Source organism: Mastacembelus armatus, chromosome 14 (genome assembly GCF_900324485.2).
Source record: "Mastacembelus armatus chromosome 14, fMasArm1.2, whole genome shotgun sequence".
In the NCBI taxonomy this organism is placed as follows: Eukaryota; Metazoa; Chordata; class Actinopteri; order Synbranchiformes; family Mastacembelidae; genus Mastacembelus; species Mastacembelus armatus.
In genome coordinates, this window is record NC_046646.1 from 6266294 (window position 1) to 6293943 (window position 27650).

Here is a 27650-nt window from a genome sequence, read left to right on the forward strand (position 1 = left end):
AAAAAAACCAAAAAAAAACCCCATACTGGCCTTCAGGGTTTATGTATGACAAGGCCATAGCCTTTCAGAGTGAGTCAGTGAGCCATTCAATCCCACTGCTTGAGAAGACTATAGGCCTACAGGACTGGATAGGCATCTCTGGTACTGCCTTTAAATGGTTTAAGTCCTGTCTTGAAGACAGGAAGTATTTCATTGAAATTGGTAACTGTGTCTCAGACCAAATGGCGTTGACATGTGGGGTCCCCCAGCAGTCCATCTTGGGACCCCTTTTGTTCAATCTTCAAATGTTTCCTTTCGCCCAGTTAATACGCAGCAATAATGTGTCCTACCATAACTATGCAGGTGACACTCAGATTTACATATCCCTCACAGCAAGTGAATATGGACCAGTCGACTCACTGTGTCACTGCATTGAACAGACTGTGTGGATGCAAACTTTCTCCAAATAAACAGTGACAAGACTGAAGTAATCATCTTTGGGCCTCAGAAACAAAGAGAAAGTGTCCGCAGTCACCTTGAGTCTCTTTCTCTAAAATTTTAAAATCAAGTTAGAAATCTAGGGGTAATCATGGACTCAGACTTGAATTTTAACAGCCACATTAAATCGATAACATCGTCAGCATTTTATCATCTCAGAAACATTACCAGAATCAAAGGGATCACGTCTAACCCAGACTTGGAGAGACTCATCCATGCATTTATCTCTAGCAGGTTAGATTACTGTAACAGTCTGCTCACGGGGCTCTCAAAACAAGCTGTAAGGCAGCTGCAGTACATTCAGAACGTTGCTGCTTAGGTCCTGACCAGAACCAGGAAGTACAACCACATTACTCCTGTTCTCAGATCTCTGCACTGGCTTCCTGTCGCTCAGAGAATAGACTTGTGTATAAGTCTCTTGATGGCTCAGCACCACAGTACATCTCTGACATGTTGATGCCATATGAACCATCTCGAACTCTGATAAGAACATCAGGGACAGGCCTTCTGCTCGTGCCCAGAGTCAGGAATAAACATGGAGAAGCAGCGATTCAGTTTTATGCAGCTAAAATCTGGAATAGTCCTCCTGATGATATTAGACAAGCCTCATCTCTGGCAATGTTTAAGTCCAAGACAAAAACCTTTCTTTTTAGCTTGGCATATGACAACTGAAAGTGTTTTTTCTGCACTCATTCTCCTTTAATTTTCTACTGTTAGCTCTTTCTTATTTTGATTTTGTCTTTTATTTCTGTAAAAGACTTTGAATTGCTTTGTGTATGAATTGTGCTATATAAATAAACTTGCCTTGCCTTACAGTGAGATGTCTGCAGAGAAACTTAAAATATGTTAAGAAGATATAATGGTCTGATTAAGAATTGGAAATGGTCATGTCAACAGCACCAGTGCCCTGCACATTACAGGAAAGCATCTGACTAGTTTGATGAACAATGTAACCAGAGAACTAAAAACAGATCATGGTCAAGGTATGAGATCCTTATGTTATTTGACTTCACATGTATTTTTCGTGTAGAGGGCAGGATTTATTGCAACAACAAATCATCAGTAGGGCAAAACTAACCTGTCTAAAACCAGCTCAAGCCCCCTTAAATCCAACGCTTGGTGGAGAGATCCGAGAGATGGCAGTAGTGGCTCAACAGGGATGTCTGCTGCTGTGAAACCTGAGCGAAGAAGAAGAAGCAGCAGTAGCTGCAGTAGCTGTAGTAGCTGTAGCAGCAGGAGAAGGAGAAGGAGAAGGACAAGGCTGCGAAGAAGAATGACGAAAATGCTAAACGGAAAGTAGAGGGGACGGTGTACTGTGTGGTGAACGTTTTATTCACGCTGTTACCTTGAAGTATTGCACACATCACATTACATTGGCTGAACTATGACAGAGCCTCAGTCAGCACTGTTACTCAGGAGACAGCTGGCAGGTAAGTCACCGGGCTGGTACCGGGCTGACGGGGGGTCGCGGTGCTTTCTTGAACCTTCCACACGAACGTTATGGTCCCGTGGAAACAAACTGCGTGGGCATTATAGCGGTGCATGTGGATAAATATTTCAGCTCTTGACAAATAACGGCACTCAGTGTGCCGGGACAGTGGGATAATTTAGGTGTGTGTTTACTGGTTCCAGTCAAAAGCCGCTGTCACAGTGACTTTCTACTGTCGAGCTAACTGACGTTAAAAGCCGTTAGCTTAGCATTAGCCACTAGCTGGCTCGACTGGTTAGATGTGTTTACATTTATATGAACCCACACCACACGTTGTGTTGTGCTTTTTTTGACTCAGTGTTTACTAGCTACGCGAAAAAAACACGATGGTAGTTGCTTTTTGTATTCACATGTCAAAGTAACCTTTCAGTAGTTGACCCTCTTTGCCCACACTAAGTCTTAAACATATTCCGTGAGCTCTCCTCATCTGTAGGCTAACGTTAGCTGCTGTCACTGTTGTTAGCCTCAACACGCTAGGTTAAGATAGCAAGCTAGTCTTAATCTCTCATTACCTCTGTTCGCTATTTTAGCAGTCAGCGGCGATTTATTTTTAGCTACCCTAATATTAGCCACTGTCCAAAAGCAGCTGAGTCAACGAGGCGCTGAATGGCGGTTCGGTTTTGTAGCACTAATGTTGCATTTTAGGTTTTGGTAAAGATTTTAAAAGCCATATGCAAAATGTTCAGGTTTTTATTGTACTTTACCACACATTATATCCGTAGTGTTGGTAAATGAACCTGGATAGAGTGGGACTTCATTGAGATCACTCATCTAATTTACCTGATGTCAGAAATGTTAGATGATCTATTCTAGAATTTCTTACAGACTTAATAAAATAAAAAAATTGCATTCCCAAACTCGTTGTGCACATGAACTTAACAGATTTTAAAGTCAGAAATTAGTGGAGCCAAATCTAGGCCCCTTTTAAGTTTTGATCTATGGCAGTGGTGTTTGAAAATTGTAAAGTAATTATCAGACTTCCCTTGTAACACAGAGGTTGATGTCTAGAATCTTGGTCACAAATTAATCTGCAGAAAGCTAGAGTACCAGTTTGTATACTAACTGACTAAGACTAATTCTTATCATACAGTGCATCTCTGCCAAGGTTGTCCAATAAACAAATGACAGGCAGTATTTAGAAGTTGGATAATATTATATCACATACGCATTAAGATATAGACAGCCATACAGTCGTTTCTGGAGAATTCCCAAATTCAGTTACTGTGCAAAAACTTTAAACTACTAAACTACAACATACTTGTGACCACTTTGAACTGCCTAACTTAATCTCTAAATGTTGGAGTTGATACATCTGTAATTGATCTACATTTGGTTACAGTTATTATTTCTGTTTTCAAGAAATGTGGCATATTATGGGGAAATTATCCAATAATTCCAGCAAAATCCCAGGAAAGACAATAAAATTCATAACCGTAATGTAGGTATGTAAATATTCAATGATTGCGACATTTTGCGACTTAGGTGTTACAATGTGAACTATCTCTGGTTGCCCCCTGAACTATTAGAGTGGTATGTGGTTTCAGAAAATGATTTGATTCTGTTTTTATGTCTAGAGCTGAACAAAAACCCAGTGGAGGGATTTTCAGCAGGCCTGATTGAAGATAATGATCTCTACAGATGGGAAGTCCTTATCATTGGTCCTCCAGACACACTGTAGTAAGTCTATCAACATCTTGTGTAGGATATATAAGAAGAGTGTTACTGTCTGTGCTTCTGACAATATTATTCAAGATGTTCTTAAACTTTTATTTTTAATAAAAATGTGTTTAATATTTACCTGTTTTTTGATTTTTCTTCCTGCTGTGTTTTTATTCACAGTGAAGGTGGTGTGTTTAAAGCTCATCTGACATTTCCCAAAGATTACCCTCTTAGGCCACCTAAAATGAAATTTATCACTGATATTTGGCACCCCAATGGTAGGTAAATATGTAGCACACATAGAATAATGTTAGTGTTCAGTTTAGGAAATGTTGAGGATCTTTTTTTTTTTTTTTTTTTTGTTAAATGTTGCTTATTAAATAAGATGTCAACTTGAGGTTGAGTACCTTTAGGTTGGATATAAATTATACTCTAGTCAACATTCCCTATAACATGTTAATGTATTACAAACTGTCTTAACAGTCTAATGCTTTTTTTCCGTTTTTGCTGAGTGATTTGGTTTCTTAATATAGTATAAATACTGCTGTGAAAAAGGTAGGGTCCCGTTAGAGTTTTTGCATATTAGTTGTAGAATTTAAAGAAGTAACTGAATTTGTGTAATGCTGCTATACTGTTTTGTTTGTAACCACAATTAAGACAGGTAGTTATTTAAAAAATATTTTATAGCTTTACTAAGTTAATGAAATGCAAATACATTAGGTTATGCATGTGTAGATTTAAAATAAGGTCAGCCTGGTGTGGCCAAATCAAAATCCAGATGTTAGTCCAGGCAACTGTATTTTCCAGGTGTGTCAAGCTAATTCAGGCTGATCCACATACTCTATGTGGATCAGTCTGTGTGAAGGATACAACTACTCACAAAGGTACCCCTGCTAAATATTGACTCAAATTGGAGGCAGATCTTGTTTGGTATCATCAATTAGGTAGTTGGTTGGTTAAATATCATATTTAAATAAATATTAAAAACAAACATTAACAGCCATTCGAAGGAAACTGTAATCAATTGTCTTCTATATGCTTTTTCTCCAGTTGACAAGAATGGAGATGTATGTATTTCTATTTTGCACGAGCCTGGGGAGGACAAGTATGGCTATGAGAAACCAGAGGAGCGCTGGCTGCCTATTCACACAGTGGAAACCATCATGATTAGTGTTATCTCTATGTTGGCAGACCCAAATGGTGACTCGCCAGCCAATGTGGATGCTGCAGTAAGTTAACCTGCTAAAAAGTTTATTAGAAATGGTATTTGAGTAAAATTGGTGTGCTTTTCTGTTTAAAACAACATATGGTCACCTTGTGCCTAAATGTATATTGTAATTATGGCAATTAAAAGGGAGATATGCAGTACACTAGAAAGACTCAGCAACTAAATTGTCTCAACCTTTTTTCCCCTCTCTACAGAAAGAGTGGAGGGAGGACAGACATGGAGCATTCAAAAGGAAAGTTGCCCGTTGTGTACGAAAAAGCCAAGAGACTGCATTTGAGTGATATTTAGCAAGGATCTAGTTTCATGTTTTCAGGGCAAGTATTCCTGCTTTAACCCTTTTAAAATTACCATTGGCTGTTCAGAAATGGCTTCCTGTTCCACCAGGGGGATTTAAGTAAAATGTATTGGACTCTAAATGTAAATTACATTTTATTACGTACCCCTAGGAAAAACTAATCCAGCGTAAACTGATAGTCCTGTAGATTGGACAGGTCAGTTTTCTGATGCGTCCTCTGACACATCAACACTGCAGGCAATTTGTTTCTCACATGTTGTTCTTTTTATGTCTGATAACTCATTCAAGACAATGTCATAAAGAACTGGGAAACTGGAGATTGTGACAATCTTCTCCATTAGATTAGAGTTACTACACATTATGGAGTGGAGTGTAGCAGTAAACAGCTTTGCTTTTATGCTTCTGAATTAAGATAACTGCGGTTGGCTCTTGGCTGGCTGACACTCGCGTTGTTCTTTACATAAATTTATATATGTGTAAATGCACCACAGGTGTTAGCTAGGTATAAGTAATAAACTGAGACCTTAGCATATCCTGATCCATTACCAAATTCTCAATGTTCAAGTATTATTGGACTCTTCCAGTATAATGCATAACATACCAGTCTTTGGTTTTTGGCATTTGGGAGTCCATGTATCTTTCTATTAAATCAGATATCAATTAGGTGATATTCACCTTTGGAAATGAATTTTGTCACACTGTAACTGTCCACCCAGATGCTAGTGTTTGTGTTAGTTGAAGCAGCCATCTAACACTGTCATGTGACCCCATGCAGCAACTGAATAAGTGTCAGACTGACATATGCAGCTGGTGTAACATGCTGCAGATCTTTTTTTGGCCTTGTTATCATCCAATATTTGTGCGTGTTGTTAAAGTTGCAAGTTGTTATGTTCACAAATATGGATTTGAAAGGCTACGCCAGCAACACCTGACATTTATTGTGAGGTGAGGCCTAGCTTTACAGGCCTGCATGTCCCACAGTCTGTAACAGATTCAAAAAGTACCGAGCTACATTGCAGAGGGCAGTTAAGGAATGTACCACCTTTTTGCAAATATCCTCTGACCCAATGTGTTGATAGTAAGGTGAGAGCCAATCAGGTCATTTTGATTCAACAGGAAACAAAAGCATATTATTGTTTACTATTCCTCCATGTGAAATAAGTTTAAGATAAGATAAATTTTATTCATCCCTTAAGGGAAATTCAGTCTTGTAGTTAATTAGTCAGTCAGTATTGAGAGTAAGCAGTTGTCATCGGCCGTTGTCTAAGGTGTTCTAAAACCTGATGGCAGTCGGGATGAAGGAGTACATAATATGGTAAAACAACAGTCCTGTCAGAGCAGAGTGTTTAAAATTAAAGTTCAACACAACGCACCCCCAGAACTACAGATTGCTGGTAGGCAAAATTCAGCCAATTTCCTGTATGTCTGTGTGAACTTAGTGTTCTTGTTCTTGGTTCATCCTAATAATTTTTCTTCCTGTTATTTGTTGTGCTTTCCCACAGGTCTCCAATTGATATCAACATGGCACTGTTTCCTGCACTCTTCCACCTTGTTGCCAGGCTTGTCATCCTTTATTTTCGCAGGAACAGACTGGCTACTGTAGGCTGCAATATAACATAAAAGTGACTACCAAGTGCCAACTCGGAAAAAAAAAAAAAAACCCGGAAGATGTTAAAACATTTTTCAAGTCTATGAACTGCTTAAACATTCAGGAAGAAATTGTAAAAACATGTATATAGCACAGACTAAACTGGATAATATATATAAGCTCCCTTTCCATCGGTCAAGACACTTAGACCAAATGAAGAGTGCTGGTCAGATAGGTTGTTTTTTTTTTTTTTTCCCCATTTTCCCTCTTTCAACTCCAGGATCTATTGGTTCTCTTTAAATTGTTTTATGAAGAGGTCTAAGAAAGACAGGTGTGATTCTGTTTGGAAGAGTGTCACCTCTGAAGAGATTGATTCAAGTGAAACATCAATGACGTGACTGGTTTTTCGAGGAATACCGCCATATTAGAATACACTGCTGTTCTCAGAACTCAACATTGTACCTGAATATTAACTTTATCAGCTATAAGTCTTACCTTCCTGCTCAGTTGGCTTTAGAAAGGCAACATACCCCTTAATTTTTATGCATGCTGAATTTTATTTTTATTTTTTTTCAAAAGTGCCTCCTAATAAAACACTTGGCCACTTCACCCTGCATTGCTTGCAAGTGCAAGTGTTAATGTTGAAAAAAGATGGAGAATTTGTGTACCACCTATGTATGAATTTATTTAATAGCCAGTACACCGGGAATCTGTATAATTAGGCTATTGGTAACAGTTTGGTGTAGCAATAACTCCCCTAGTATGAAGTGTACACATGTTAATTTTTGATATCCTGAAACAATTTGAGGGCCTCATCCCTAATCTTCTGTTCTTTTAGTAGCCTCTCTTTTCCTCTTCTGTGTTGTCCTTGGTAGGAATTGTTATGCATGCTTTATCTTTATTTTGGTATGCTTTCTTGCTGGATGTTTCTAGGATTTTTTTCACAAATGTTTGTTTGTTTAAACAATGTGTGACCCCATTTGGTTTTGTCATGTTCTGCCCTGATCCACAGTCTCATGATTATTCTGCTCTTTGAACTATTGCAGTTTTGCCTAATGTACAAAGAAAAAATACTGATGTATATTTTTCATGTTATTGAAACCTGTCACCTGTAGTGAACTCTTCTAAAAATGACTTTTTTCAGTATTTACTTGTGTATTTAATTCAGTGCATTTTGGATACAACATGAATTACACATTGTGAATGACAGACAACAGAAGCCTCACATGAACGCAGGAAGTATTTTCATTACACATGTGATAAAATTGTGTTTTTAATCTGGTTGATTATAGGGGATTGTGCAAAGAACATGTAGCATCCTATCCTAATCTTTTATAAACTCTGCTAGTCAGTATTTGTGTTTATTAGTTCCTTTTGGGTTGGAGTTATTAAATGAATCGCTTTGGTGGACAAGCCGCATAGCCACATAATATTTGGATTAACAGTTATTGTACCATTATGGCAAATCAACTGTGTACAAAATATAATTTTAGTTATGGTTCACAGAGTCAGTTAGGTGTGTAAACATACTGTTTCTCCTGTCCAGGCTTGCCTCTCTGCAAGTACATTACTGTCAACTTGTATAGTTTTAGCATTGTCATTGTTATACAAACTGAGACCTGTGCAATTATCCTTTATTTTGCTGTCTGCTCAAGTACGTAATATTTAGTCTCCAAAACTTGCCAAGTGGCCCTGATAAAACATTAGGTAAGACAGGACTGTCTGAACATGACAAACAATGGGATTAATGCTTCTAACTCTCAATACTTTGAACTAAATACATTTGCAGAAATCAGGGATATGTAGAATTTGCTGAGGATTTTAATCAGTGGACAATATTTTTCATACATATATATGTAAACTAGAAATGATGACAGCATTGCATATTATCAGTCTGTCTGCCTAATGCTTCATGTTCAGCTTCTTAAATACTCAGAGTATTAATTTGAGCACCATTTGTTTTGGTTGCTGTCGAGCTTCTGACAAAATATTTGTACATGAAATCCCGCATACAGATTGTAACATATGTGTCTTCTTTGCATTGATTGTATTGCATTATTTATATAGGGACTTGGATTGAATTGACTGTGAACTTTAGTGTCTGTAGAATTCACTGTTTACTAAATATAGGCTACCTGGTCCATTAGTTCGACTTTGCATCTTAGAAAGGGAGTTTACCAGGAGCACTTGAATGCAACAAACATTTGACGGCCGTTTATAAATTAGGACTAAGCTACAAACCCTAACCCTCATACCGCCTCAAGTCAACTCGTTTCACCTTTAGACAGTAATCAGCCTCAATGCTGCTTTGAATTAAACCAGAGGTATAAAATCGTGCACAATTGTGTAATTAATCCAATGCAGGAATAGCAATTCGGATCTGGTGAAATTTAAATGAATGTGTTCGTGATAAGTACTTGAACGCAGCGGCACCGCCTACTATGCTTCATCGTCATATCGCGATACAGAGACGGGCCACAGAGCTAACGCTGAGCAACATGGCGGAAGGTATGAGAAAGATTTTTTTTTTTACTGTTTGGTACACTCCCTTTAATACTTGTATATGCGTTGAACTGTCGCTATGAGTCAACTAGGGTCTTGGCAACAACAAACCGTACATTGTTAAGAGGTTTAAATGCGAAACGCCACGACCCTGTCTTTCTTGTCACACTCAGTTTGCCAGTCGTTAGCTCCTATTGATGTTGCTAGCTGAATTTTATAGCGAGTTAGCCGAACCGGGCAGGCGGTATTGCTGGGTTGGGCTGCGGGGAACACAATTTGTTTAGCAAAGCTCCTTGTTTGCAACGTAAAGAAAACACGTATATTATCTTACAGCGTTGACAGATCGTGTCGGTCTCCGTGTTTAAGCTAAATGCCATCGCCGTGGATGAATCTGTTTCCATTGCTGCAGGTTCAGTTAACGGTGTCTTAACGGTCGGTATTTGGTTCACGATAAAATTGATTTCAAACATCTTTATTTGACTTCTCTTAAAGAGAGGGTTAGCTAATTCGGAACGAGAGGTCTTACGAGACACCTTAGATGTAGTCCTTGTCAGGTGTCATCGGTACCACCTGTAAAAGTGCCATGGCCAAGAGCATGGTCTGTATTTGGCCTAGACATAAGGGAGTGTGTGCTGTCCTAAAGGGCAATCTGCTTACCATCATGAAACCACAGAGCACCTGCTCCTGCCTGATTCTGTTGAGGAGGAGGAATATATTGCCTGAGCCTTCACTTGGTTGGAGAAGTTGCATGATAAAGAAAAGACACATGTTTTGTTTTTATTGTGTATGCTTCTTGATGGATGACAGTCTATTCATGTGTAGAATTGTCTTAGACTACATTTTCCAAAGCTTGACATAAAGGTTTGCTTTGCAGATTAATTCGTAATGCCTGCTAAAGCCTGCAAAAGATAGTGGGGTTTATTCTAAGAACTTGACCAGTATCTGGGCAGTTAGTCCTAAGCTGCTGCTACAGCACACCACCCTTCCTGTGCTGAGCTGATCAGGTGGTTTTCAGAAACACCCCCTTTCTGTTCCTCATGACTAGTAGTTGTGCCAGTAACGGTTTATGAGGGAGGACAAAGTAACGTGCCATCTCAGCATTCCTTCTACACTTAAACTTTACTGACTTTAAGGAAGGAAATGGGCCTCAGGGAAACTCTGTGCACTCTTGGCTGAGACATGAGTTTGTGTTGTAACATGAAGTGAATTTTACTTCTAGGGGAAGGGGAAAGGTTTGCTCATACAAAACCTCTCATTTAGACTATGCCATCAATTTTTAATGTTCAGAACTTTTACTTTTCACGCATGTGAATGCATTTTTAAAAACAAATGAAAGTCACATTTTTCATTTTGCTTTGGAACTTCTTGTTACCCTAATTTGAAAACTCTTTCAACAAGTCTTCCTCTAACCTGTGTACAAAAATAGGTATTTCTAACCAGCTTTTTGCATCCCTGCATCTTGTTTTGTCCCCTGCCTGTCTCCTTTACCTTGATGTGGGACAGAGGAGGTGGCCAAGTTGCAGAAGCACCTGGCCCTGCTCAGGCAGGAGTATGTGAAGATGCAGCAGAAGCTGGCTGACACAGAGAGACGCTGCGCCGTGCTTGCTGCTCAGGTTTCTGTCCAAGGCTCCTCCACCCCTGCAGCTGCAGACACCTTTATCAGTCGTCTGCTGGACATTGTGGCTGACCTCTACCAGCAGGAACAGTACAGGTGAGGATTGTGGTTCATATAGATGTGTACAAGTTTGTTTTGAGATTTTATCTGACAGTCCTGAAAATGCTGCTACACTGTTGCAGTTGATGAGCTTGTCCAATAAACATCTGAAAGCCAGATGATATGAAGTCATCTTTTAGGCAGTATAGCAGGTACTCTTTTGTTGGTAGTTAGCAGAATGATTGAAGACGTAAAATATTCATAATATGCTTGGTTTCTCAAGGATGATTGTGTCGGTTTTGCAGTGATCTAAAAGTGAAAGTTGCCGGACAAAAGCTCAGTGCCCATAAGTTTGTGTTGGCTGCCCGCAGTGATGTCTGGAGTCTGGCCAGCCTGGCCTCCACCTCTGAGCTGGACCTGTCTGGTGAGCAACCCTGTTGTGACATTACTGGGTTCAAGGAGAAGCTTAGATCATAATGGTGTATTAAATGTATAAAGCAGCGGTTTATGCAGATTGTCAAAGTCCAAATGTGAAAGAATGTGCAAATACATCTTTTTGTATAGGGATCCCAGTATTTTAAGATAATGTATTAAATGCCTGTTATTTTGGATTGGTTTAAATTGTTGAGTCCAGTGTTTGCAGAGACTGAAATTATTAATCTGTCATCAGTCAGACTTCCAGCAGGCTTGTAATTGATCATTCTGTGTAAATCCCTGATTGATTCCCAGATTGCAAGCCTGAGGTTGCCATGGCAATGTTGCGCTGGGCGTACACAGATGAGTTGGAACTCAGTGAGGATGAGGCCTTCCTTATTGACCTGATGAAGCTGGCCAACCGCTTCCAGCTTCAGCTGCTCAGAGAGAGGTCTGGACGCATATACTGCCTCTTTGTGTGCAGGCTGTACTTGAACACTAATAGCTGTTGGTGGCAACATTACTGTTGCATCACATTTGTTAGTGCAGCATATGTGACTTAACAGACTGAAAGTGCATGTGCTTTCCTACTGGGACAGATGTGAAAAAGGTGTGATGTCCTCAGTAAATGTCAGGAACTGCATTCGCTTCTACCAGACAGCAGAGGAGCTGAATGCCACCACCCTGATGAACTACTGTGGGGAGATCATAGCCAGTCACTGGGTGAGTACCTTCGAACAGTTTATGTATGATTCCATCTGGGGAGCTTAAGGAGTGTTTGTGTGTGTTTGAAAATGTGTATTGGAGAGATGAACAGTTGAATTGATTTTTATTATGTTTTTCCATCATGTATTACCAAACCATATTAGCTTGCTTTATATTGCACATATCTTAGTTATCAGTCACTTCTGAATCCATCAACCACCTGTCACTTGAACCTCTGTTTCTCTCTGGGTTAGTTTACTCATTTTTGACAGATCAGTTGTTTTATTTTTATTTGTGAAAACAAGAATTCTTCTACTTAAGTCTTCCAAGATGTTTTTATTATTTTGAGCTTTCTGTTTTTAGCAAATAGTAGACTATAGACTAGGTAACACAAAATTTTGCATCTCAGGCCAGTTCATACTTGTCATTGACACTTGTTGTGTTTTGCTGACTCTCATTTTTTAGGATGATCTGAGAAAAGAAGATTTCAGCACCATGAGTGCCCAACTTCTGTACAAGATGATCAAATCTAAAACCGAATATCCTCTTCACAAAGCCATCAAAGTTGAGCGAGAAGATGTGGTCTTTCTCTATCTCATTGAAATGGACTCGCAGGTATTAACTGCTCAACTAGTGCCTTTTCTCATTTATTACAGTGTTAGCAATGGGGTATAATAAATGTTTGCCATTGTGCTATAAACAGGTTTGTCTTGTTTTCAGCTACCTAGCAAGCTAAATGAACTGGACAACAATGGTGACCTGGCACTAGACCTGGCACTCTCTCGTAAACTGGAAAGCATTGCCACCACTCTGGTTAACAACAAAGCCGATGTGGATATGGTGGACCAGAGTGGCTGGAGCCTCCTGCACAAGGCCATCCAAAGAGGTGTGCAGTCACTGTTCAAGTACTTTTAGTCACCTGTGCATGTGGTTCTTTAGAAGCTTTGTATGATGTTAACTTTTGGCTCTGCTGTTGACTTAAAAAGTCTACCTGCCAAGATATCCATTTGATAAAACTTTTCAATAAACAATTTAAATCAAATGTTTCTCTACCATTGTCAAGGATTTTCTTGTAAAGACTGTTTGTGTGGTGATTTTTCGAAGTTAATATCTTTCATCCTCTCCTTGCAGGTGATGAGTTTGCCTCCATCTTCCTGATTCGCCACTCAGCTCAGGTGAATGCAGCCACAGTGGGGGCCGTGGAGACGCCACTTCACCTGGTCTGTTCTTTCAGTCCCAAGAAACACTCTACAGAAGTGATGGGCAGCATGGCACGGATAGCAGAGGCTCTGCTGAAGACTGGAGCCAACCCCAACATGCAGAACAGCAAGGGCAGGTAGGTCACAGGTCTCTGGGCTCATGAGCTTTGACTGCAGAGGTGGTCAACTGGCTCACAAGGGAAGGATGACTGTATTTCACTTTTTCATTTTGTTGTTTTTAGAACTCCGTTGCATGAAGCTGTGGCATCAGGGAATGAGCCAGTGTTCAGCCAGCTCCTACAGTGCAAACAGTGAGTTACGTTGTGCCTTCACATGAAAGTATTGAGCTAGCTAACTGGATAATGTACAATTCTTTCTTATTTCCTTTTTGAAAAAAGCAAGTTGTGCTGACAAAGAGTAGACACCAAAAACACAATTTACCCCCATGGGCTGTGTCATTAAAAACAGTATACATCACAGCTGATAAATTTAATACATTTTAATTTGCAACCCTTTTATTGCTATTTATTTTAATTACACATGTCATTTGCTCATCACTTTACCTTCAGAAATAATCCTGCATGTAACCTGTCCATCTTGATAGGCTTGATCTGGAACTCAAAGACCACGAGGGCAGCACAACTCTGTGGCTGGCCCTGCAGTACATCACTGTGTCTTCAGACCCCTCAGTAAACCCATTTGAAGATGATGCACCAGTCGTGAATGGCACCTCATTTGATGAGAACAGTTTTGCTGCGCGGCTTATCCAGAGAGGAAGCAACCCTGATGCACCTGACACTACAACAGGTAAACTCACTTCAGAGTATTGGCTTTCTAAATGGACTGGTGCTTATACCTTTAACACATTTTTATCTTGGTTTTGCTTCATTTGTAGAGAACTGTCTAATGCAGAGAGCTGCTCGAGCAGGCAATGAGGCTGCTGCACTTTTCCTAGCTACTCATGGAGCAAAGGTCAACCATGTTAACACACTGGTGTGTATGAACTTCAGTAGCATTAACAGGCAGTTACTTAGGTTTAGACCTGTAGTATGTCAGACACTTATGGTGTTCCCAGCCTAATTTGGCTTTTTTTTTTTTTTTTTTTTTTTTTTTTTTTAAGGTCAGAAAATGATAGTTTATCAAAATTGTCTCATTGCTGTCAAAGATGTGAACTCAGATAAAAATGTTCTCTGTTTTTACCCCTTGTATTCATGGGTAAAAAAACAGCAGCATTGCAAATCTACATTGTCATCCTTGTCATTCAGCATTCATTTATGTTTTATTTTTCAAACCTTTGTCTTCATACAATGCATGACAAGTGTGACAGCTGTGCATTGGTAACATGCAGTGAATTACAGTCAAAATTATGGTGCAAGTCTAACTGAATCCTTACATCTACAGAACTATAAGATGGGTCAAAATACGTTGTGCTTAAATCAGAAGATTAAGTTCATTGTGTTACTAATACAAATTTTATTCCCATTGCTTTCTTCCAGGGTGAGAGCCCACTTCATACAGCATGTTGCTGTGGCCTTGCAAGTTTGACAGCAGAGCTTCTTCAGCAGGGGGCCAATCCCAACCTGCAGACCCAAAAGGCTCTGCCTGAAGACACTCTTGGTGTGGCTTTGCAGACCCCACTCCACATGGCCATTGCTCACAACCATCCAGATGTGGTCTCTGTTATCCTTGAGCAAAAAGGTCTGCATGTTTTTTTTTTTTTGTTTTTTTTGTTTTTTTTTTTGTTTTTTTTGTCTTCATTTGATACATTTGGATGGCCGTAACAGAACTGTATGTGGCATGTGTGTTGTGCTATATCTGCTTTACTGCACTACACGTTGTATCTGATGTCCCTGAGCAGCCCATAATTCATCCACACATTTCTCCCTAAATGTTTTTCAGCCAATGCACTTCATGCTACCAACAACTTCCAGATTATTCCAGACTTTAGTCTCAAAGACTCCATGGACCAGACAGTGCTGGGCTTGGCTCTCTGGACAGGTACATAGCAGTGTCTTATAATACAGTTGATTCTCCATGATCAAAGTGATCTTCCACACAGTAAACATTGTTGCACGTTTGCATGGTGATCTGTGGATATGACGTGGGTCTGTTCCTGTCCCTGCCAGGTATGCACATCATAGCAGCACAGCTGCTGGGCTCAGGGGCGTCTATCAATGACACCATGTCTAATGGACAAACACTACTTCACATGGCCATCCAAAGACAGGACAGCAAGAGTGCCCTCTTTCTTCTTGAACATCAGGCAGACATCAATGTTAGGTAATGCCTGGATTATGATGCAGTGTTGCTGTTAAGGTTTTATAGAATGATTCATTTAAATATGTTATACATTTTTATAAGTTAGTAGACAGTACAGGGCTAGTAGAAAATGAGGGAATTATGGACGTTCAGCATACACAAGCTCTGGTCACTGCTGTTCGTTATTGGTTTGTCTGTTATTTGAGTTGCAATCAGTGACATTTGAATTTGCAATGATAACATATCACAACCTAAGACTGGACACAAAATACAGTAGTTTTGAGTGAAATATTGTAATCAGCATTATGTGGCATTATGTGGTGCAGTGCCTTCACTTAATTGTACCATCATTGTTGACAAATTAATCTCAAGTATTAGGAAGTTTCCAGTTAAGAGTTTGAGGGGACTTGGCTCTTGCCAAAGCTGAGGAATCTTCTGTGTTTTTTTTTTTTTTTTGTCCTCCTCTGCCAGGACTGAGGAAGGACAAACAGCATTACAGTTGGCCATCAGCAACCAGCTGCCCCTGGTGGTAGATGCCATTTGCACAAGAGGAGCTGATATGTCTGTGGTGGATGAGAAAGGGGACCCGCCATTGTGGTTGGCCCTTGAGAACGGGCTGGAAGACATCGCATCAACACTAGTGAGTTAAATACATATACAGTGTATTTAATTTAAAATTATATCTAAATGAGATGAAACCTCAAGGATAATTATAATTGTTAATGAAAAAGGAATATCAAAAAGGAATTCTGTATCCAAAATGGGGGAAAACAATTTTTTAAATTATTATTATTATTATTATTATTGTTATACATATTTACGTGCATTTTGAAGGTTGGTCTTCCGTTTGTACCACGTAGGTCCGCCATGGCTGTGATGCAACTTGTTGGAGCACAGGGCCCTCTGGCTGCCTGCAGACCCTCCTGCACAGAGCTGTTGATGAGAATAACGAGGTTTCTGCTTGCTTCCTCATCCGCAGGTCTGCAATCTATAGCCATGGATACATATTTTACAGAGACTCCTGAGTCTTTATGAAGTTTTGCCAAATAAACATTTTCCTAAACATATATAATCAAAGCAAAACTGGCAAGCGGTTTGTTTTAAGTTTGATTTACTAGGTGCATTGTGACTATATGTGTCTTCATTACTGTCTGTGTTGTGCGTCTGTAGTGGGTGTGATGTAAACAGCCCCAGGCGGCCAGGCCCTAATGGGGAAGGAGATGAAGAAGCCAGAGACGGACAAACGCCCCTCCACCTGGCAAGTAGTTGGGGATTGGAGGAGGTGGTGCAGTGCCTTCTAGAGTTTGGAGCTAATGTTAACGCACAGGTCAGTCCAATCCCATCAGAGGTTCCACTTTTTACTGCAGTTATAATGGTTTCTGCTAGCACAGCATGAAGCAAATGAGAGATTACTATGTCTGTTGTAAACATTCTTTCTCTAACCGTTTAATCCTCTGTCAATTTGTCAGGATGCAGAGGGCAGAGCTCCAATTCATGCTGCCATTAGCAACCAGCACAATGTCATTATACAGCTCCTCATTTCCCATCCAGACATTCGTCTCAACATTCGCGACCGTCAAGGAATGACCCCCTTTGCCTGTGCTATGACACACAAGAACAATAAGGCAGCAGAGGCTATCCTCAAGAGGGAGCCAGGTGCTGCTGAACAGGTATCGCAGATGCTTCAGCTGGTCTTAATTTTCAGGGTCATGGTTGCCCCAAGAAAAATACATTAATATCCCCTGACTGCATGTTTCTGTCCAGGTCGACAACAAGGGGCGTAATTTTCTACATGTGGCTGTGCAAAATTCGGACATCGAAAGTGTCTTGTTCCTCATCAGTGTCCAAGCTAATGTCAACTCCAGGGTTCAGGATGCGGCCAAACTCACCCCTTTACACCTGGCTGTCCAGGCTGGATCCGAGATCATTGTCCGCAACCTGGTAGAAAGTCTGCCTTCACTGTTCGTGCCAAGAGTTATTCAATAAGTGGTGCATTTGATCCTGTTTCTATTGAGCATATTTCTGCTTTCAGCTGCTCGCAGGAGCCAAAGTAAATGAGCTGACCAAACACAGGCAGACAGCACTACATTTGGCTGCCCAACAGGACCTGGCCACTATTTGTTCTGTGCTGCTGGAGAATGGAGTAGACTTTGCTGCTGAGGACGAGAATGGAAATAATGGTACCTTACATTATGTAATATTTTTAATTTATTATTCGCAATTCTTCAATTAAACAAATGATAGTCAAATCATGACATCTTCAGTGTACAAACACTGATGCAAGTCTCTGTTTGCTTTTATTGTTGTTGAGTGAACAGAACAATTGAGACATTAAATGTTGGCCATCATAAAGTGGGTTGCCTTCCAACTACCAATTTATAGTGTTTCCAGATAAGCATTGCAATATGGTTCAGTTTCATTGTTAGGATTGTTATTAACTTATTGTCAATACACAGCTAAGCAAAAAAGCAAGTTAGTTTATATTGTACATTTTAGTTTTAAATGTTAGAAATGACCAGAGGAATAGCAACTCCTGTTTCTAAAGTGTTTAAACAGCTTTCACTAAGACACCAGCTGTCACATTTTAGTTTAGCTACTCAAATAAGGGCCCACAGTACTGCTGTTTGTGTATTTATCCGTTGTTTGCAAAACAGTGAGAACTGGCTATGTTCTGTGTATATTGTATTTAACAACATCACACTATATGTGTTGAGCTGTATTGATGTTCATATTATTAGTTACTTCACCAGTACCTCAAGATTTATATTATTTATTGATATTATCTATAGATATTGCTTTGTTCAGCTGCCTTGTCTTCCGTTGAATAACATTTTATCTTTTCTGTTCTTCTTGCCATCTCACAAGCGCTGCATCTGGCTGTGATGCAGGGCCGCCTTAACAACGTCAGAACCCTTCTCACAGAGTCAAACATTGATGCTGAGGCCTTCAATCTCAGGTGTGCTAATTTTCTTTTACAGTCAGACCTTTCCGGATAATCAAACTGATGAAACTTGGGACTTTATGTCACTGCAGCACAACATTGTAACTTAACAGAATGCAGACATGGGAATAAAATTAGTTACATTCATATAACAACTAAAATACTAGAAATATTTTAATGTAACCAATGAGCTTCTGTAAGTTATAGCATCTTCTTACCTGTCTTATATCTTCTTAGGGGTCAATCCCCAATGCACATACTAGGCCACTATGGAAAAGAGAATGCCGCTGCCATTTTTGAGTTGTTCCTGGAGTGTATGCCTGAATACCCACTCGACAAACCAGATAATGAAGGAAACACAGGTATTGCAGTTGACTTAGTTATTTCCATTAAGAGTATATACTTGCCGAAGTAATACCAGGAGTCCACTTGTGATAGACTGACTGTGTTCTATATTTTACTGCAGTTCTTCTCTTGGCCTACATGAAGGGAAATGCAAACCTGTGCCGTGCCATTGTGAGAGCTGGGGCTCGACTGGGCATCAATAATAATCAGGGCATCAACATTTTCAACTACCAAGTTGCAACCAAACAGTTGCTCTTCCGCCTTCTAGGTAAGTTTTTATGCTGTATCTGTAATTATACCGGTGCATCTCAATAAATTCGACTATCATCAAAAAGTTGATTTATTTCAGTAATTCAATTCAAAAAGTGAAACTCATATATAGATTCATTACACACAAACTGGTATATTTTAAGTGTTTCTTTTAATTTTGAATTTTATAACTTACAACTAATGAAAACCCAAAATTCAGCATCTCAGAAAATTTAAATATTGTGGTTTCACACTCTGATCAGCTAATTTACTCAAAACACCTACAAAGGTTTCCTGTGCCTTTAAATAGTCTCTGTGTGGTTCAGTAGGCCACACAATGATGGGGGAGACTGCTGACTTGACAGTTGTCCAGAAGACAATCATTGACACCCTCAAAGGTGCTCAAGCAACAGGGATAACTGCAGCCTTGAGAGGGTTGTGAAACAAAGCCCATTCAACAATTTGGGGGAGATTCACAAGGTCTGGACTGCAGTTGGAGTCACTGCTTCAAGAGCCACCATGCACAGACATGTCCAGGACATGGGCAACGACTGTCGCATTTTTTGTGTCAAGCCACTCTTGAACCAGAGACATCAGAGGCATCTTACCTGGGCTACAGACAAAAAGGACTGGACTGTTGCTCAGTGGTCCAAAGTCCTCTTTTCAGATGAAAGTAAATTTTGCCTTTCATTTGGAAATCAAGGTCCCAGAGTCTGGAGAAAGAGATGCACAGAATCCAAGTTGTTTGAGGTCCAGTGTAAAGTTTCCATAGTCAGTGGTGGTTGGAGGAGCCATGTCATCTGCTGGTGTTGGTCCCCTGTGTTCTATCAGGTCCAAGGTCAGCGCAACCGCCTAGCAGGAAGTTTTAGAGCACTTCACTTTCCTCTGCTGACCTGCTTTATGGAGATGCTGATTTCATTTTCCAGCAGGACTTGGCACTTGCCCACATTGCCAAAAGTACTAATGCCTGGTTTAAGGGCCATGGTATCCCTGTGCTTGATTGTCCAGCAAACTCGCCTGACCTAAACTGCATAGAGAATCTATAGGGCATTGTGAAGAGGAAGATGTGAGACACCAGACCCAACAACACAGAAGAGCTGAAGGCCATTATCAAAGCAGCCTGGGCTTCCATAACATCTCAGCAGTGCCACAGACTGATCGCCTCCATGCCTCGCCACATTGCTGCAGTAATTCATGCAAAAGGAGCCCTGACCTATTGAGTTCTGTACATGTTCATACTTTCCAGTAGTCCAACACTTCTGTGTTAAAAATCAGTAAGTCTTAAGTAATATTCACATTTTCTGAGATGCTGAATTTGGGGTTTTCGTTAGCTGTAAGTTGCAATAATCAAAATTAAAAGAAACAAACTCTTGGAATATATCAGTCTGTAACAAATCTGTGTGTTTCACTTTTTTGAATTACTGAAATAAAACCTGTACATGTATGTTTAACTCAATGAACATGCCCAGGTTTATTGCTGTGCTCTTGCGTATTTGACTCATGTTGATCTCTGGCTTAATAGCTAGGTAACTGAGGCTTTTTTTTTTTTCTTCCCCTTCATTTGTTTAGATATGCTTTCCAAAGAACCCCCTTGGTGTGATGGGTCTAACTGCTATGAATGTGCTGCCAAGTTTGGTGTTACAACACGGAAACATCACTGGTTAGTTGCATGACTTTTTAAATAATGTGTAAAGTTTATACTTAATTTTACTTATGTTCTCATTTTGTGTCATCTTGTATTATTAAACCTGTCTCTCCTCACTGACTGTTAACTCCAGCCGCCACTGTGGACGCCTGCTGTGCCACAAGTGCTCTATAAAGGAGATACCCATCATCAAGTTCGACTTGAACAAGCCCGTGAGGGTGTGTGACATCTGCTTTGATGTACTAACTCTGGGCGGGGTATCGTAATGCAGTGGCCTCAAGATCCTCCATCCTCTGACACTGGCCACACTAGGCCCACCTTGGCACAGTCATTCAGGCACACCAGGAGAAGGGACGTCAGTAGCAGGACATATTAATCAGAGATACCCAGACAGTTATGGACCATCACTTTTATACTACTCCAGTCTAAGAAAAATTATTAATGTTCTAGAGGGACATGTGAAATAGAAAGTGAAGCATTGTGATTTTGTTTCTGTTTTAATCTGTTAAAATATCTTAAAGTGGATATATGCAGCTTTCCAGCTTGGTGACAGCTGGACTGTGTTAACCCTCTACAGCACACATTTTGATGGTACATGTTGAAAATTATTCACCATTCATTCATCATCAAAACATCATTTACTGATTCATTTTGGGCCATTTTATTGCCAAAACATTTTGTTTTTATGTTTCAGACCACCCACTACAAGATTTTTTTTTTATTGCATAGGGGCAACATTGTGCAACAATGGTACAAAACAACTGAGAAAATTATGAATTCATCCATCATAAGACAACTGTTACAGAGCAATAAAAACATTAGAAAATCTTCCAAAAATGTTAACAAATTACGAAAGAACTGAAAATCATGCATCCATCCATTATTTATACCTGCTTATTTCTAATTAGGGTCATGGGGATCTACTGGAGCCTATTTCAGCTCTCTTTGGGTGAAAGACAGGGGTACACCCTGGACAGGTCCCCAGTCCATCACAGGGCCACATAGAGACAAACAACCTCACACACTCACACTCACTCCTATGGGCAATTTAGAGTCACCAATCAACCTGACATACATGTTTTTGGACTGTGGGAGGAAACCAGAGTACCTGGAGAAAACCCACACAAGCACAGAGAGAACATGCAGACTCCACACAGAAAGGTCCCGGACAGGGTTGCCAACGTGGGCCCTTTGTGCTGTGAGGCAACAGTGTTAACCACTAAGCCATCACACTGCCCGAATTGACAAACACTTGCAACATATTACATATATGACCTGATACAGACTTAAGCTTGTATTGTCCAGTGTCATGTCATATTGATTCTCATGTTGTGAGACATTGCTGACACTCTGTGAAACTTCAAACAGTTCTTCTGTGCTGTGAAACAGGTGCACATTACATTTTATACACTTTGGTGTTCCTGTGCACCCAGGAACCCTGCATCTTCCCTTGTCACACATTGTTGCCGGTGTGAATTATTGTCCAAATGGACATCCTGATTTGGAATGGGAACCATGGGTCCCTGCTTCTTCCTTTTCTCATACTGTTGGGAAATACAACTATGCTATGTGCTTTATATAATTAAAACCCTATTTTTCTGTTCTGCTCAAACCTTTCTCTCCATCTATGTCACTGTCCTCACTATCAGATGGGATTTCCCTAACAGGCTGCTCCTGTTCTGTCGTCCCGTAGAACAATCTTATGTCCATTTTTCTGTCAAAATGTCTTAAGACGTAAAATTCAATAGGAATAAAAATACTGCATTCAAACTAGTTTTGTGAACAAATACAGGAAATAATATACGATTACATTCAAACACACTGTTACCAAAGTGTCCCTCAAGAAGTACCCCTTATTGCATAATGTTGCCGAGGCAATAAAAAAACTGAGTTTCTGAACATGCAAAATAAAAAGTTCTTCATAAAACCTGACATAAACCCTACGCTGTGCTGTAGAGGGTTAATCAGTGATATTTGTACTGATTAGCTTTGATTATGACAAGCAGGCAACCGCTGCTCTACAAATCATTTCAGTTCATTGGTAAGCAGATCACTGTTGTGGGTTTTCCTGTTCTCTGATAGGTTATTTCACCATTAGCAGCCTTCATGCTATGTGACCTGCCTATAGACATAAAATCGCTACCACAAAGTAAATACATTAATATAAGAGCTGACCATGCTGTCAACCATAAGCAAAATAAAAGTGTAAAATGCCCCTAGATGACTACATCTACAAAGACTGTTCTACAGTGGTCTTAGTCTTTTACTCCTGTCACCCCTTTCTCTATTGAATGGATGAAGTGGGACAGATTAGAATTTAAAGAGAAGACAACTTTCTTTTTTTAAACAAGCCTCTTTTCCGAATGATCCGCCAAATTAAATGGAAATCTTTTTTAAATGCCAAATGGAATTTGAGAAATCCTTTATCATAAGATGAATGCAAATTAGCTTCTTGAAACCTAATTCTCAGTCCTCCTCTTCAGAAAATACCTGTTATGCATGTCTTTTAATTGGTAGCCTTTATGTGTCATGATCATAGTCAAAACTCATATCTGAAAATTAGTCACCAAATGACTACATTCCATTTTTGAACCTGCCAGGAGATACCTGCAGGAAGTTGTGATCATGGTCCCCACAATGTTGCCTCAAGTCAAGTTGTCTTGACCCATCAGTTAATGCTTCTAGATTTCTAAGCCTGATAGGTGCACTTTATCAAGATCACGTGACATTTCCAATAATGGGGAAAATGTGGAGATGAGGGATGGCCGGGTAGTGGGGCCTCTTTAAGTATTGTTAAATTGTACAGATAAATGTGTGATATTTTTGACCACTACAACTGTTTTGTACTTTAATGCAGTTTGTGCTTGTCATTGTGACAAACCTAAATCTTGCCTCTGTTAATCTTTTATGCACATTGTTTAATCTTTTATGCACAGTGTATCGTATATGTATGCTCAGACATCTAGCCTGTCTCTTCCTGGTGTATCCTTTTAGAAAAAGGGAGGACAACTTTACATAAAGGTCATCGAAAACAAATGCATTGAGTTTATTCTCTTATGAAATAGTTCATTGTTTCGTTTCATGAGCAAAGGTGTGTTTGTTTTACTACTTTTGCTTAAAAAAAAACTAGCTCCCTCCAACAGAGCATGACTCAGCATGTGGAGGACACCCTTTGTATTGCTGCAGGTTGGGGTCTTCCTCTGCTGCAGATGGGTCTGCAACACAGACACATCGAGCACCACTGGATCCTGGTGAGAAGAGCTTCCGTGGTACTCCTGCCCACTCTCGTACAACTCCACCACTAAAAAGAAAAAAAAAAAATCATTGTCTGCTAGTGTAAGCCACTCTATTACAGGAAAGCAATACATTACAACATGGCATTCATATGCCCTGTAGGGCTGTTGATATTTGATTAGGCCAGAACTACCTTTTAGTGGAGCACCAGACTCTTCCTCCCTTGGTGGTACTCCACTCTGAGTTGCAGGCCGGGAAGCGCTGGCTCTCAGCCTCAGACTGGGTCTTGATCCTTCGACCTTCCGCTAGTGATGCTCTGACCTGCAACAGTGCCTGTGTGGGCTGCCCTGTCTCACTGTAGAACCGGCCTATTAAGAACCCTGAAATTCAGTATGGGAGATGGTGGTTTTCCATTAACATGAAGAAATGTGAAACATTTTGGTCAGTAATTATATTTAAAACCTCAGACACCCACTAAGAAACCCAGGATGTTTCTGTTTGAAATCCCAGCTTGTGACAGGTGAATAAAAATTAGAGAGGAGGTTTAGTCTTTGGAAAACCCCCTTGAAAATCCTTTCAATGAAAAAAGTTTCAAATTAAGATCCCGAGGATAACGTCACATACCTACACTTTGGTACTCTCTCTGATAGAAGGCCAGCCAGTCATACAGGGCCAGTACCTGCAGTGGTGACAGACTGGACACATCATCTGTCAGGCCTTTTTCTGTGAAGTCCCCTGTTATGAAGGCCAGTGAGGCATCTTTACCTGAAGATTATGTGCCAGTATTATTTAATACACTGGAATTCAAGGTCCTGATTAAGGTTTGTAAGTACTGCTGGACTTCTGATGGTGTTTAATCAAGTTCATACAATTAAATATGAAAACATATACATCCAACTTACATTGAGAGCTCAAGTATTAAGACTGACACTGCATGAGCAGTAGGAAATCACCTGCCATAAAGTGATAAGCACCACCAGGTCCGTAGTGCTTGTGTCCCTTGTGGACATCAAAAACGTGCCCCAGTATGGCCAGGTAAAGGCCTCTGCTGCCGTCCTCCCCGTCGTACCGTGACAAGTCGCTCCTGCTCAGGAGCCGCTCAGGTGTCTCCTGGCTTGGGTCACTTGCAAATTTAGGAGACCACTCGCGAGGAACGAACAACAGTGCCAACGATATGGATAGAAACGCCACCAATACATAACCGAGCATACTGTTCGTTCAGGTCTTTGCTGCTGTGTGCACTTACATCACGTTATTTCTAATTGTATAGCACTTCACAACGCAGGTGCTTCCGTGAACGCGAACACAACAGCGCGTGCGCAAACTAATAACGCACGGCACGTCTCGGGCAAGCTGACGTACAGTACGTCAATGCGGTAGTAGCTGGCCAACGTCTAGCTGTAACATTAGAGAGGTCTGTGTACAGACCGGCACAACCGTCTCGAAACTGACACCCAGTGGGCCACAGAGATTTTGGGAGGAACCCTAAGTCGGTGAAGCAAACATGGGGAACACAGAGAGCGGCTGCGGTGGAGGCAGCGGCGACGAGGAAGATATAGAAACAGAAAACCCCGGGTTCGCGGAAGACAGCCCGGCCTCTGCGGCCACTGGCGGCGGTGGTGGCTCCGCTTCTGGGAGAAGCGGAAGGGGATCGAATAACCTGCCCGTGCCCACCGGTGGACCACCTAGTCCCGCGGTGCTCTTAGAGCAAGTGAAACTGAGAGAAGCGGCGGCCAGAATTAGCGACTCAGGGGTCGCCATTCAGGAGTCTGTCCTGGCAGGGAATGAGGGTGTCCTGGTACGGTGGCTGGAGGACCGGTTAAACCGAGGAGAAGAGTCTGTCAATGTGGAACAGTTCTGTGAGATGTTGGAAAGCAGAGATGCCCCTAGAGATCAGTGTGAAGAGGTAACAAATCATACAAACACACCTGTGTGTTGTCCCAGTTGGAAGGGCAGAGCTGCTGTCAGGCCCATTGATGATGGGCGATTAGTAAATACGGCTGACCAGTGAGGTCAGGAGGGGCAGGTATCTTCCACTGTGTTTGGTAATCTTAAGAGTATCCAGTGTAACCAGGCAAATGAGCTGTCGTGCTGTCACCTCTGCTTGTCAGCTTTATTGTCACTGAGGTTCCAGCTTTGGCTTCTTCTAGCAACACACTGCTGACATTTGTTGCTTCACCACAGGTTGCAGATGAATGGGCTTGACTAATGAATGTGTATTTTGCTCTGCCTTCGTCTTGTGTGGGTAGACATGAAACACCACTGCCTTGCTGTCACTACTACACACCACAGTGTTTTCCTTAAAAATATGTCCAACCCCTGTAAGCATCCGATGTAGAGCTACTACCGGCCTGTGCAAGTCAAAACATGACTTGTTAACCAGGCATAAACAAGGCATAAATGTATAAGCAATGGATGTGGAGTCCTGTTAATTCATTCAAGAGTTATATACTTACTGGTTTTTGTGACAGTGTGAAGGAATAGAAGTGGTTGTGGCAGTATAGGAGATGTCACAATGTGTGCTTTGCCTCTGTCCTCAGGCCTTTGGACAGTTTGATGCAGAGGGGGATGGGGTGGTGGATGTAGAGAGCATGCTCATTGCTCTGAAGAACTCCAATGGAGCTAATCTACAGGGAGAGTTGAGTCATGTGATAAGACAGCTACAGGCTTGCTCCTTAACCCCAGGTATGAGATTTCATTTGTTTACCAGGATGAACAAGGTCAACCTTATTTGGATAGGAAATGTCAGTAAGTAGAAGGGAGAATAGCATCATCGCCTCCTTTGTTGTATTTTTTTTCCACAGGTTTTGTTGACATTTTCTCCAAGACCAAAGACCGGTTAGGGGCACACGCGTCTAAGATCCTGAAGTTTTTACACAGGAATCGTATTCCCAGCAGTGCCATCCCCTTTCCCATCTTAGAGGGCTACAACAGCATCTGCACCATGAGGTCCAGCGTGGTCCAGGATTTCTTGGAGTTCCTCTTGCAGAAGGAGAAAGGTGACCACAGAGATTAGCATGAACATATGACTGGCTAGCTGCTAAATAAGTAGTTTGAATTTCACAAGTCTGGATGTTTCCTGTGTATTTTATTCATATGGTAACAGTGTGTACACATTTATCAGCTCATCTGCAACACACTGAGACAATTATCCTCCATTTCTTTCTATCAGATTTAGATATCCAGTACAGAGCTGAGCTGGACCGTGATCCAGAGGTGGACAAGGTTAAGGTGGTCACACAGTGCTTCAGCACAATAGAAGCTTCATCCAATGTTGCTGACATTCACAAGATGACAAATGGCGAAACTGCATCTTTCTGGCAGTCAGATGGTAGTGCACGCTCCCATTGGATCAGGTAATTTATGTCATGTATTTGATCCTTCAAGGTTTTGAAGGATCAGGAGGTTTTGGTTCCTAAGTATATGATCAATTTTAAAGTAGAAACTCATGTAAACTCATGTCTTTTCTGTTTCCTAGGTTGAAAATGAAACCAGATGTTGTTCTGAGACGTCTGGCTATTGCTGTGGCTTCTAATGATCACAGCTACATGCCTCAGCTGGTCTCCGTTGCTGTGGGCAGGAATCGCCGTTCCTTGCAGGAGATCAGAGATATTCGCATCCCCAGCAATGTCACCGGCTATGTAGCTCTCTTGGAGAATGCCAACATCACACACCCCTGTGAGACACCACCTGTCAGTCTGTCTGTTTAGCTGAGTGTTTATTTATCTTGGCCAAGTGTGTTCTTCCACATGTAGAGAAATTGTTAC

At 40.8% G+C, this 27650-nt stretch overlaps 4 protein-coding genes across 11 annotated transcripts in view; 3 read left to right on the forward strand and 1 right to left on the reverse strand.

Annotated features, from left to right (window-relative positions):
- Window positions 1-1666: 1666 nt before the first annotated feature.
- ube2g1a (ubiquitin-conjugating enzyme E2G 1a (UBC7 homolog, yeast)) lies at window positions 1667-7882 on the forward strand. Of its 2 annotated transcripts, none has more exons than XM_026328759.1 (6): window positions 1667-1907; window positions 3541-3643; window positions 3806-3903; window positions 4676-4854; window positions 5048-5167; window positions 6651-7882. In XM_026328759.1, exons 1-5 carry the CDS (start codon window positions 1862-1864, stop codon window positions 5132-5134), a joined length of 513 nt encoding a protein of 170 aa, XP_026184544.1. In that variant the 5' UTR covers window positions 1667-1861; the 3' UTR covers window positions 5135-5167; window positions 6651-7882. The 2 variants fall into 2 exon arrangements, with proteins under 2 accessions (XP_026184544.1, XP_026184543.1); XM_026328758.1 differs by having other exon boundaries at window positions 5048-5085.
- Window positions 7883-9207: 1325 nt separating this feature from the next.
- ankfy1 (ankyrin repeat and FYVE domain containing 1) lies at window positions 9208-21641 on the forward strand. The gene is made up of 25 exons (XM_026329067.1): window positions 9208-9244; window positions 10742-10949; window positions 11198-11316; window positions 11622-11757; window positions 11906-12029; window positions 12477-12626; window positions 12732-12897; window positions 13143-13347; window positions 13453-13521; window positions 13815-14017; window positions 14106-14203; window positions 14707-14908; window positions 15110-15208; window positions 15337-15490; window positions 15941-16109; window positions 16330-16448; window positions 16640-16796; window positions 16939-17139; window positions 17234-17410; window positions 17502-17649; window positions 18335-18425; window positions 18648-18772; window positions 18877-19023; window positions 20574-20664; window positions 20783-21641. Exons 1-25 carry the CDS (start codon window positions 9235-9237, stop codon window positions 20913-20915), a joined length of 3501 nt encoding a protein of 1166 aa, XP_026184852.1. The 5' UTR covers window positions 9208-9234; the 3' UTR covers window positions 20916-21641.
- A 535-nt stretch (window positions 21642-22176) lies between these two features.
- On the reverse strand, window positions 22177-25209 carry cyb5d2 (cytochrome b5 domain containing 2). 2 transcript variants are annotated; one of them, XM_026327506.2, is made up of 4 exons: window positions 24837-25208; window positions 24508-24648; window positions 24077-24263; window positions 22177-23950 (listed from the first exon to the last, which is right to left on the reverse strand). In XM_026327506.2, exons 1-4 carry the CDS (start codon window positions 25090-25092, stop codon window positions 23776-23778), a joined length of 759 nt encoding a protein of 252 aa, XP_026183291.1. In that variant the 5' UTR covers window positions 25093-25208; the 3' UTR covers window positions 22177-23775. The 2 variants fall into 2 exon arrangements, with proteins under 2 accessions (XP_026183291.1, XP_026183292.1); XM_026327507.2 differs by lacking the exon at window positions 24508-24648 and having other exon boundaries at window positions 24837-25209.
- A 60-nt stretch (window positions 25210-25269) lies between these two features.
- zzef1 (zinc finger, ZZ-type with EF hand domain 1) overlaps window positions 25270-27650 on the forward strand; it is a 30593-nt gene continuing 28212 nt past the window's right edge. For 3 of the 6 annotated variants that reach the window (XM_026327499.2, XM_026327501.2, XM_026327503.2), the window contains exons 1-5: window positions 25270-25789; window positions 26424-26568; window positions 26688-26882; window positions 27056-27239; window positions 27362-27561. In XM_026327499.2, the coding sequence (XP_026183284.1) occupies window positions 25388-25789; window positions 26424-26568; window positions 26688-26882; window positions 27056-27239; window positions 27362-27561 (1126 nt within the window). In that variant the 5' untranslated portion in view covers window positions 25270-25387. Of the gene's footprint in view, window positions 25790-26423; window positions 26569-26687; window positions 26883-27055; window positions 27240-27361; window positions 27562-27650 lie in introns of those variants that run through there. The other 3 variants (XM_026327500.1, XM_026327502.1, XM_026327504.1) reach the window with 2 other exon arrangements.